The 12,503-nt window shown below is 39.5% G+C and overlaps 1 protein-coding gene across 2 annotated transcripts in view; it reads right to left on the reverse strand.

The window, feature by feature from the left end:
* LOC124164055 (neprilysin-1-like) overlaps window positions 1–12,503 on the reverse strand; it is a 135,356-nt gene that overhangs the window by 45,756 nt on the left and 77,097 nt on the right. For both annotated transcript variants that reach the window (XM_046541224.1, XM_046541223.1), the window contains 4 exons: window positions 9,307–9,385; window positions 1,179–1,303; window positions 423–488; window positions 31–192 (listed from right to left, as the gene is read on the reverse strand). In XM_046541224.1, the coding sequence (XP_046397180.1) occupies window positions 31–192; window positions 423–488; window positions 1,179–1,303; window positions 9,307–9,385 (432 nt within the window). The remainder of the gene's footprint in view (window positions 1–30; window positions 193–422; window positions 489–1,178; window positions 1,304–9,306; window positions 9,386–12,503) is intronic.

Here is a 12,503-nt window from a genome sequence, read left to right on the forward strand (position 1 = left end):
GAATGTAATTTGGAATTGGATTGCACGTACTTCTTATCCTTTGTGCGAGGTGCAACTTTCTTTCAAAGAACCAATCGGTGGACGCCGTGAAATCTGGGATCGGATGATTGGCCGCCCAGTTGCCGCACGTGAACTGATAGAAGTCCTCGCAGGGGTCTGCATCCAAGTCCAGGGACTTCATGAGATTGGCCGCTGAAAAACAAATGAAGATGAATAAGAAACAGTCAAGTTCAAAAATGAATCAATTCCACAGAAATACTGCGAATATAATAAAAATATAATTTATTTCTTTGCGTTCAAATATGACGGAAAATGTGAAAATGAATATTGACGCGTATTTTACACTATCATTTAAAAATATTATCTGAATTAAATCTCTTTCATTCAAACATGTGTTATAGCGAGTTCACCCTTTATCTCACCTGTTTCAACACATTGGTTTGAGGTGCAGACTTGTGGCTCCAGGACTGTATCACTCATTTTGTTGGCTGCAAGCAGAGGTGATGCAGAAAAATTATTTAATCAGCTAGCTTGAATATACAATATACTAAAACGTAGAGTGAAAACTAAGAAAGAAAGGAGAAATAGTAGTATCTTAAAAAGTACAAGGAGAAGATGGGACAATTTGGTTTCCACATTTGAGGCATGATGGTCTGATGAAGACAATAGTTGAAGGACAGGTGGAAGTGAAAAAGGGCAAAGAACGGCTCAGAATGAGTTATATAGGACAAAGGGTTATAAAGGATGTGAAATAGAAGAAATACGTCGCTATAGAAAGGTTAGCGGATAGGAGAGAGGAATGGGGAGCTGCGTAAAACATATCTTAGGATTGTTGACTAATGATGTTGACTTAAATGTAATTAAGGCCAATTAGCAAATTTTTAAAGCAACTGCAAACATCAAATATTCTTTTGGCCAATATCAAAAGCTCTGGGTTAGAGAGCGATGGAAATTCAAATTATCGTACATGAATAAGTAATTTTAAAAAAACTTCGTCTCACCAAGGTGAAATAAATATGAAACTCACTATTTGCTCACATTTCATGCGTTTAAATTATTCTACATGCTACACAAGTAATTTGACCCTTGAAGAGTGAGTTCGCGAGAAAAAAACATCGCACTGTTACAGAAGGATTTTTGAGTAGGAATGAAGCAGAAATTATTTTTATGTTACTCACAGTTATAGGAAAGAATTCCCACAGCAATCAGCAGTGCAGCAGCTAATATAGCCAATAATATAATCACGGCAACCAAGCGTCTCTGCAAATTGGACTTGTGACTTGGAGTGGTGGCTCTTTTTAAACTGAAAAGGGACATTGAAAAAAATATATTACGACATTGAGGAATGAGTGGAAACTAGATTGTCACTCTTAACGTATACTAACCGTTAAGCCTCGTTTCAGATTGGTCAGAACTGAGACCGAAACGAAAATGAGTTGATTTGGCATGTTGCGTTTACCAACGTGAATTTAAAAGATCGATATTCATCTACCGATTCTTCCCTAATTCCCGTCTGTCTATAATTCGCTAGGCAGGAATGCATCTTGTCGTCAATTGAGCTAGCTTCTGAATATGGGGTTAGAGATGAAAGCATCAGTTTCATCATCAAATGGAGGCACTGTCGATGGCAAATTGAAACCGATATGTTTAGAAACATAGAATGAATTGAAGAAAAATGGAACAACGACAGATGTTATTTGCCATCGTTATGGAATTTACTTGATAAATTTCTATCTTAATATCTAAATAGAAGACTCATTCAGGAGACCCAATTCGTGGGAAATTATAAATCAATAGAAATGTATATAAATTTTGTTAGTTGCGGAATAAACAATGTGGCCTTCGTGAAAGAAAGTGTTCATCAGATGACAAAGAAGATTCACAATGCGCAACTGACAACTGACTCGTGGGCTGGATGAGCTCAAGGTGTTTGCCACCCATCGCCGGAGCGGCCCAAGCTAATCGAAAGTAAGCTTGACGGATGTAATAGGGCGGTTTCCTATTATTTTTTTATTGCCTAAATCGAAAGTTAATTACTCCTGGAGTACGTATTTCACGCTCTTAGATTTTTGAATGACAATATCTATTTTTCGTCATTAAATGAAAAGTGTAAATTTTCAAGCGCGAGAAAACGCGACGGCTAAGTATGAATGCTGGGAAGAACCCGTGTGACGTCGTTCTGGTTCCCGCTGCCGCAAGTGAGGTGACCTTGGGGCGAGGCTTTGAGCGCTGATACGATGAGGGATGCTAGCAGGTAGCAGAGTACCCTGCTAGCAGCCGACCTTAGGTAGTTTTAATAGGTCATTATCAAGAGCTGATTCCCTGAGCTCTGTGCCTCGTGCATGCATTGGTAGTCTCAGACCAAGGTTCTTAGAGTAAAGGTTGCCTCATTCGCGACTCGGGCTCCCATTGGCTTGACGTCACTGTAGACCCAACTTCCAGCGCCATTTCAAATTCTAGCCTTTCCGCGGGCGTAACTGCTTACCATAGCTAGTTTTTGAAGTTACCCTCTATCGATCGCTATAAGCCGAATTTTAAATTGAATGCCGATTAATGAAAATAATGATGTTAAGATTTAAAAAAAGATAAATTCGTGTATTCAGACGCTATGATGTCCTGATTAAGTGATGAAATGGGAAGGTGTGCGAGTTAGTTCCGTGTCCCCACTTCATTCCTATTGCTCTCAAAACACTGTTTTCCTTTCTACTTCCGCAATATAATTTAAACTTACATTAATATGGCTGGGAGGAATATACGCAAAAAAAGGAATTAGTTGTTTCAAAAAATTACAGTTCCGCCACTTTTTAAATAGAAATTATGCTCGTTTTCAATCCTCGCCGGGCTTTGAAAATATACATAAGATAAAGAAAATTATGCAAGAGGAAATTGAAATCCTTTACTTCAATGGGAAGAAAAAAATAAGCATATAGAGTGAAAAGAGTTGTAAATTTACCGTTATTACCATTTTCAAATCATTCGTATTAGGAATACAAAGTAATCATACGTTAAGCATACAGATGAAACGGAACTAACTTCAATATTATGCTGAGAGAAATAAGAATTCCCCCGTAAAATAATTTCTAGAAATGGAAAGTGAACCACCAACAATTGCCGTTATCAAAACAGCACCATAGTTGCCCGCTTGAGTGGAGAACAGTCTTCGAATCAGAGGACTCTTCTCTATCTTAAATCCCACAGAAAGTTTCCACCTGTAGCCTTTGGTCAAAAAAACAAAAAGAAAAATGTTTCATGGCACCAAAAAGCACTGCAGGAAACAAATCCGATAATTTTCAGTGACAATTGCTGAAACAAAAACTTAGACTAATGTATCTCTTAGGACTACTCTACCGGTTCACGGATATCTCCAGTACGAAGGCCCTCCAATCCTACTTCTCAACCATAGTTCTTCCGGTGATCAACTATTGCTCCCCAATTTGGTCAATGTCTGCCCCCACTAATCTTGCCACCCTTAACAGTGTTACAACTTTTTTTGCAAAAATTGTAAAATTTAGAAACCCAAATCTCCGCGAGTCACCTACTAGTGCAGTTTTATCCTCTTTATCCGTCCCTAGTTTATCCCTTCTCCGACTTCAATCAGACATCAAATTCATTTATAATACCCTTAACTCCCACTTCGACAGTCCTGACATTGTTTCCTTCCTCAACATTAGAGTACCTTCCCGCCACACCCGATCTACTTCTTTACTCCACATTCCTACACCCAGGCTATCTGTAATTAAGCGCTCTCTTTTCCATAGGCTTTCCCTTTTAATAAATACTCTGCCCAGTGATATTGATCCGTTTGGTCTGACACTTAAAAATTTTACTCATCGGGCATTAACATATTTATCACATAAATGATTAGATAGCCGGATAAATGTTTGTTTTTCTTTTTTATTCTATTTAAATTTGTAATCAAATCATTATTATTTAATTATTTAATATGTGTTGTTATAAGTGCACTTTAAATTGGCAGTATTGCTGTATGTGTATCTCTTTATTAAAATAAATAAAATAAAATAAATAAAATATCAGCTATTTGGTCGATCATAAGTCTTTTGTAGAAATTTAGCTCCACCGTAAAGGTTCATTTTGAAGAGGGTATAAATAATAAGACTCAAGAATTTATGTAAAAGAATTTACTGAACAACTTTTTAAATCTTTTTAGTGGCACTACCAAAGTTGCTCTTCGTTGTTCCATTTTTTGGTTCAAACATTTTATTCTTGTGAGGACCCTCTGCTTGGCGTAACATTTAATAATTGCTTTGTCCAAGTTGGAGACACAGCACAGAACATAGGTAATTTGACGAATTAGTCCTAATTAGAGGGTAGAGTCTACTTCATTACATTTTGCAGGTAAATATAAACGCGAAAGAGTACATAAAAATATTAAATGGTTTGACTCAAGTCAAGATTTATAAGTTTATAAAGGGTATTCTTAACCAATTTACTAGTTCGATATAAAATATTATGATTAAAATAACGTAAGTTTCTTTTATGTGAACTACGATTTAACACTTGATTCCTGATAAATATTTTTATACACGCTAAAACTTTTCTGTCCCTAAAATAATAAACAATTTTGCGCAACCGTGGCCTCGAAAATTTCTCAATAGCTCTCAAAGGCATACGAAAGGACTCAAATTTACAGACTTGGTACTAGAAATTTGTTTACCTGATATCTTACCATTGGCACACGATGTTACTCAATGCATACGAGGTAAACGATGAATATGCAAAACAGTCCTTGCATGAATGAGTGCGCAAAATATTGAGTTCAATTTGCCTTAATAGGGAAGAATTCCTGATTTTCCAATGCAATAGGGGCATCTAAGGTCTTGATTACGAAATTTTTAGCATATCCACTTAGTTTGTCTGACTAATTCACTTTCACCACTTTTTTCACAGGTGTGGGGGCGAGACACGGTCAATGATTCGATTAGTTAATATATACAATAAAAGATTTTTCAATTTAAGCATCCGCCTGTGATATGAAGGCCTGTTTACACGGTACATTAACACGAACGGGTTAATGTCTAAATGTATGAACGCGAGAATGAACGCCAAATTGCATCGTGTAACCACCCAACTTGTGCGAATGCATGCACAGAAAATAGAACCTGTTCTAATTTGGTTCATGCATTCGTACATGTTCCGTTCCGGTCCACAAAAATCATTCACGCAAACCTACATTAACTCGTACGTGTTAATGTATCGTGTAAACAGGCCTTAAGACATTCCGTCCAGCTTTCTTCGTTTTCGACAAGCTGTTGGAGCTCGTTGCCACAGTACAACGGGAGACTGGCATATCCGACGATTAAAGGCGCTCTTCACCCACAAAAAGTTCGTCTTATGAGTAGTGGATTACAAAGACGATTTCCAGAGAAATGGCAGGAAATGTGTTCAGATTCGCGTTAAACACAAGGCGGCGCAAGGTCTCAGGAACATATTCTCTCTCAATTTTAGCGTGCAAACAATGAAATGGCTAGGATCAGCGGGCATACAGGGTCTACAGTGACGTAACGGGACTTCTGCTGGCGCATGCGCAGTTACGAATGAGGCAACCTTACAGTCTAAGAACCTTGGTCTCAGACGATGTAAATCTCCTATCTACTCGTATAGAAACTAGGTCTATGTGACGTCACTTGGAGTGGCATTGCATGGGCGCCGATCTGGCCTTTTTCTAATGAGGATAAAAATTGATGATTGCCATTCGTCTAAACTGGGAATTATAAAACCAAATAATTTGTATATTATGAATACACTAATGGTGGGTAAGGAATGGCTATCAATGCCTTTCGTTTTCCTTGATGAAGGAAACTACCCTATTTTTCGGTACACTTTTGGGAAATTGGTTCAAAATCCCAGCCTATTATAAAATCAACGAAGCCTAGGGCGTAGCCTTCTAGTCCGTAGCGGCTCCAATCCTGGATCGTGTTCAGACTTTTAAATGCCCTTCATAGTTTTTCACGAATAGCGCAAATTTCCTTTGCATTTTATTCACAAATAAAGTCTTTCTTTTCCGGATCCAAAAATAAGCTTTCGGCCCATTGAATTTGCGGCAATATCTACGGGTGCGAAATAGCACCACTCTCTGTTTTTCCTCCGAAAACCTTTCCACACCACGTTTCGCGAACTTCAGCATCTTCAGACTATGACACATTTATATATATATATCTATCTATCCCTTCTGCAAGAATTCTGAGGGTTCAAGGCGAACCCTCTTAAGGGTACAACGCACCGGGGCCAGGAACCAAGCCCGAGGCTTATACGCCCGGACACCCGGGGAGGGGCTGGATGGGAAGGAAAAAGGATAGAGGCGCCGTCGCGATCGGAGCCCGCCGACGCGACGCCTCCGGGAAAAGGATAGGAATGGAAGGGAGGGGAATAGGGATAAAACCCCCCAGCGCTATAGAAGCGAAGGAGGCCCTACCTAGCCAAACCAAGCATACGCATTATTCTTCTACCAATTCTAGTAGATTTTCCTATGAGGAAGAAAAATCTATCGATCGAATCGGTAGATATATACTTACTGCAGTTAGAATTTATGGCAATAACTCCCAGATATTTCGAAAGGAAGCAAGCACAGCACCCAATTTTGAAAATTTAGGAAATGTAATGCGCCGACTGGGGCACCGACTTATAAAAAATATTGGAGGGGCCCATATCGGGGGTCTTGCCCCGGGAAGAGGTTAAATTCAATGTTTGTCGCAGCACCGTAACACTATCATCATTCACACCACTTGTTTTCAGTTAATCTGCTTACTACCTTACAATTATTTATTTTAACGCATTATTGAATTATTTTAAAAGGCAACTTTTTTAAATAAAAAATAAAATATACGAATATATTGTTGTGATTTCACAAAGCATAATATAAATTAATTATTTTCTTGAATTAAATCTTGATTATTATAATTCCGCCCCCCCCCCCCAAAACGAATCTTTGAGGGGGCTCGGGCCCCCTCAGTCCCCATGGAGTCGGCGCCACTGTGCTTGTAGTTGATAGATAAAAATTATAGATTACCTGATACATTTCCCAATGCAAGCGATGAAGTTGTTCCGGCAATATCTCGCGGAGTGTGACATCAGCGCTTGAACCATCACCTTACACTTCCGACTCGAACCTCGCCTATGACTACTCATGACTGAAGAACGATTTCGATCACAGCGAGAGATCGAGAGTTAGCAAGGGAGTTACAATGTCGATGGAATTCGCACGCTTTCAATTCTCGGGCGCATCAAGTAGACAAGTCGAAAACATTGTACACACATGGGTTGTCACCACACGTCCCCGTTGTGCTAAGCCACGTCGCGACGCAGTGAAACGCTCTAATAAAAACTATCTAAACATCGCATACGGAAGTGCAGGCAAGATCGTTTCTCCATATTGTTTTACAGGCTGTTCCTTTGATCGTGTGTCGTTTTTTACCTCCATTTTTTTGCCTCTATCCCTGTATTCATGATAATTGGCATACTCATCGGAAAGGGTTTGTTTTGTTGAAAGTAAGCAAAATTTTACAATTTTGACCTTTTGACCTCCCAACGTGGGTCCAAACCAAAATCTAAAATTAGTCATACGGGGTTTCGATTGAAAAAAAAGAAATCAAGATAGAAAAAAGCAGAATTTCAATGAAAATTATGTCAATTCTTAGGTTTTCTGACTTGATAAATAAAAACAAAACACTTATTCATTAAAATTCTGCCGTTGACCCAGTTAGGTCACAGTCAAGGTCATATGGGTGACAGAAAGAATACCACAACAACAAATACGTCAATTCATAGGCGGATCTAGAGGAGAGGGGGCACGTCCCCCCCTGACCCTTAAGAAATATGCAGGATTTTTAATACGGCCCCACTATCGTTGCGTTCGTTTTGTATTACGAGGTATCCTTGTGCCCCCCAGAACAAAATCCTCGATACGGCCTTGCTGGTGCCCTCTCCCCCCCCTGAAAGAAATCCTAGATCCACCCCTGCGTCAATTCATAGGTTTTATCGGGTGCCCAAGTCAGTGGTATAGCCCAAATACTCGCCTTATCCACTAGTTGACCTCCAAGGCCATTACGGAGGCCAAAGGACGTAGAAGTATCATGACAACCATATCAGTCATGCTAACCACCGTGTCGAACCATAGGTTTTAACGCGTGTAGTTCATAGATCCGTAGTATTCATTACAGTACCTCCGAAGTTCATATTGGAGGATCAAAGGTCATAGAGGTATTTTTTGAAATATCAAGGAAACTAGAGGAATGGTGCAGTCCGCACAGGGGCGGTCTGGCCAGGTGGGGCTAGTCGGCGATTGGCAAGGGCCCCGAGCTTACGGGGGCCACACAACGCCCGCGTATATCGTGAAGCGGCCGGCATGCTCTGATCGCGTCCCTTCTCTCCCTCGCCTGTCCCACGCTTAGCCATTTTTTCCCTCCTCCACCCTTCCCCTAAGACTCCATTTCCTTAGCGAAACGCGATATCCCCGCAGCTGCGTTTCGAGGTAGTTGAGCCCCCAATTAGGTTACCGAGAAAAAATATCAGATTACAATAAATGGGTACCATTACAAGAGCTATGTGAAAATCGCGCTTTCATTTTTATTTACTCGCACCCTCAATAACATTTGCCGATTGCCATAATTCCCATTGTGGACTAACTTAGATTTGTGGGGAAGAGCTCCGTCCTGTCGCAGCCTCACTCCTCCCTTGTATCATTAACCATAGAATGCATTGCGAGAAGACTTTGGAGCTTCGTTTTCTGATCAAGCGAAGTCGATTTGCCGAATTCGGTCGAAATCCGTGACCCAATGGATTAATCCCACGTCGAATTTGGGAGGAACGTCCTAGTTAAATTAAGTTATCAAAACATTATAGTTAATCCAACAACTAGAGGTGGGACAAATTTATGTCGGATTTAATCTTAAAATTCCGTATTAAAATATATTTGCCAAATTTAGAATTGAAAAACTGTAAATTACGGTTTTCCTTCCATCGAGTTCATAGAAACCTCAAAACCAAAGAATATTCATCGTCCCTCGATTCTTTTTTCCATAAATTAAGTAACATTTAACATTTTTCTGACGAAAATACTCAAAAGCTTTTGAGAGACGAATGAGTTCCTTACGAGTGACCAATTACGAATGACCTTCATATACACATTAAATTTAAAATAACGCATGCGGGAACATGAGAATGCATATTTCCACTGCTAAATAACCGCTCTTCATCCACGCCATAAATAATACTATAAGCGATGTATCATCTCGAAGGATCGTTACATTACCCAAATAACCACACCCAAACCAATTGAAGTATACTCACTAAGTGCTTCGGGAGCTGACTTCTACCAGGTCTGGATGGCTGTCGGATGGCTGTGTCATAGGTATGGTCCATGTTGAGCCTGGAAAGTGGTAGCAGAGAAAATATATAGATCATTAGTCAGCCGTTGAGGCGACTAGATACTCCCCTCGTCAAAGTGGAAGGCATTTTTGAATTTCATCTCTTAAATATCTCAGCAATCAAATTAGGTACGTATGAGGTATGAATAACACCTCAATCACCGTGAAATTACTGTTTCAATCCTTTATCACAACATTCATAGCAATTATTTAGACGTTTAATCTAAGACGCTACTCTTATTTAATGATACTGAAGTGATAATATTTTTATTTAGAATTTTTTGTTCAATATTTTTAGACACTTTTGCACATTGTGAGTAATATGTCCCTCAATACGAAACTTTTGTGCGATATTTTTAACACTTGTGTGTAGGGATGGTCGGATCGGATACCTCGGATCCAAATATCCGCGGATATTGCCCTTCATCGGATACATCGGATCCTAAGTCGCGGAAGACATCGGATCTGGATCCGAAATTTTGAATAATAGCTCCAGTGAATGCAGCTCCCCATAAGGGTGGAAAGAGTTCCGATTTTCTCTTTGAATGCGCCGTCGCATGCGATTATTGTCCTACTCATGAACCGTTTTGTTTGAAAGCTCTCGCAGAGGTTACGTAGGAGAATTTCAGCCATGGAAAATAAAAAAGGCAAAATACAACTGGCACATAGTGTGACTCTTCTCAAGAGATTGAACAATCATCGGGGAAATCTCAGCGTCAGGAATTTGAAAATGCATTTAGATCCGAAAATATCCGATCCGAAAGATCCGGCTCCAAAAATCAAGGATCCGATCCGAATCCGGATCCGAAAAAAAATCCTGGATCCGTCCATGCCTACTTGTGTGATAATTTACCGAAACAAGGCGAGCACAAAGGAATTTCCTTTACATCCATTAACGTATAACCAAAATCCAGGGTGACATTGACAGCATAGCGAGAACTCTTGGGTTGGTATCGCCAGGAAAATGTGGAAATTGTTCATGAACATTGATCTTTATTAAATAAACAATGAAACCTGTGTACAAGTTTCATGGAGAGATCTTTGATAAAAGAAGACGATAAGTCGTACGGGATTGATAGTATTAAGTATTCACCAGTTATCGCAATATTTTAATGGCTGAAGTTTTGAGAACTTAACTGCGGGTAGCGGATAAGGTTGATTAAGTTGACATTGATGAGGGAAGGCATTAAACTTACACGAATTATATTCTCTGCATGGGTTCGACTTGTTGTTCATCGCCAAAATTCAAGTTGGAGTTTTCAAATACGCGGTGATCGAAGCCTAATACATTACTTATATTTACGTACAAATTTTAAAAGAGACTCGTCAGAGTTAATTTTAATCAGCGAGGAGTAAGATAGCGCGTGATGGAGCCAAGTATCTCTTCAGCGCCCTGGTAATTTTTTTTCGTTTTAGCGTGAATTGTTCTTTAACGCTTTAGAGTTTGCACAATGTAAAAACACACTTGTTCCATGCTCCGCTGAGAAAGGCGTTCCATAGGTTGAGAATGGCGTCTTTGAAATCAGTGAATTAGTTCGACAAGTACTCCTTTTACTCTTGAAAATTCCGACTAATGGAATAAAAAGAACCCTCTTCTCGGTGCAGATTATCTATCGGAGTTTTCATTTTAAAAAGGGCTGATTTTGAGGGGTTTAAGTGTCATCTGAAAAATGCTTTCCCCGCGTTTCAAGAATCAATATTAAAGATAAATGTAGAGAATACTTGGAAGACTGTTCCTTCACTCGTAACTTCGGGAATAAATAGCTATATCCCAAGAAAAACAAAATAAGAAGGCAGCGAACCGACATAGTCTGACGCGGAAGTGAGAAAATCATTTGAGGCGACATATAGCGTGCCATGCTTAAATGAAAAAAGTCAGCTCGTATTTATCCGCTAATGAACGCGAGTTAATAATTTAAATATGTAAGTTGTCTAAAGCCGCCACGAAGGAAGCGTTGAAGAGTGCATTCACGAATTTTAAAAGAAAAACACCTGTAGAGCAGTTACGCGATAACCCAAAAGCATTTTGGTCTTATGATGGTGATGAAGTTTAAGGTAAAATATCAACCGTTTTTTCGCTGAGGAACGATAATGGAGATCCGTTGAAGAGCAGTTTCGATATAACCAAATTTATTAAATTCCTCCTTCAAGAGCGTGTTCAACGAGCCTCCTAAAAATTCATCCGAGACAGTTGACAACCTCTGCACACGAAAGATGCCATCTATTGAAATTAAAGACCGCGGAACTTATTGAAATCACTCAGTCCAAATAAATCACCTGGTCCAGACGAAATCCCTTTTCGCGTATATAGAGAACTAGCCTCAGAAATTGCCCCCTTTTTGCAGTTAAGATTTAGTAAATCTGTCAAGCAACACGAATTACCTATTGACTGGAAAATTGCTAATGCAGCGACAATATTGAAAAGCGGAGACAAGGAATAGCCATCTAATTTCATACTGGCATCTTTAACGTCAATCTCATGCAAAGTCCTTGAACTCATCGTAGGTAGCTCAGTAATGAAACACCTAGACGGGCAAAACTTGTAGATGAGAACTCAAAATGCATCCAGGAGAAGCAGATCGTGCGAAACCCAGTTAGCGCTTTTCGCCCACGATATTTTAGTCTCCGGAGAGGACACGATTTTTCTTGATTCCAAAAAAGAATTTGATGAAGTACCCCACGGAAAGTTAATGATAAAACTGAAATCTCAAGGTCTAGATGAAGATGTCATTTCCTGGATAAGAGAACTTTTGAGCGACCGCGTGAAAATAGTACACCTACATCTACATAGTACCCTGCGAGCCACCTCTAGGGTGTTTGGCAGGGGTTGATCAATCACCAGCATGCAATTGGACTTCCACATGCACTCCACAAAGTCCAAAAAACGTCACGCACGCCAACATATTATGCTACCATATTCTGATAGAAATAATAATGAAATTAAGTAACATTCACTAAGTTATACAGGAATAAGTAGGCTACACTAAAAGTCATCTAATCTATTTGTGAGTTCTAACGCTGCCGTTATAATCTCTCATTGATCGTGGAAAAAAAAGACATTCTGAATCTGCCTGTTCTACAGTCTATCTCTCTAAAAAAAAAATACCGAATTATATCCAA

Source organism: Ischnura elegans, chromosome 8 (assembly GCF_921293095.1).
Source record: "Ischnura elegans chromosome 8, ioIscEleg1.1, whole genome shotgun sequence".
Taxonomy (NCBI): domain Eukaryota; kingdom Metazoa; phylum Arthropoda; class Insecta; order Odonata; family Coenagrionidae; genus Ischnura; species Ischnura elegans.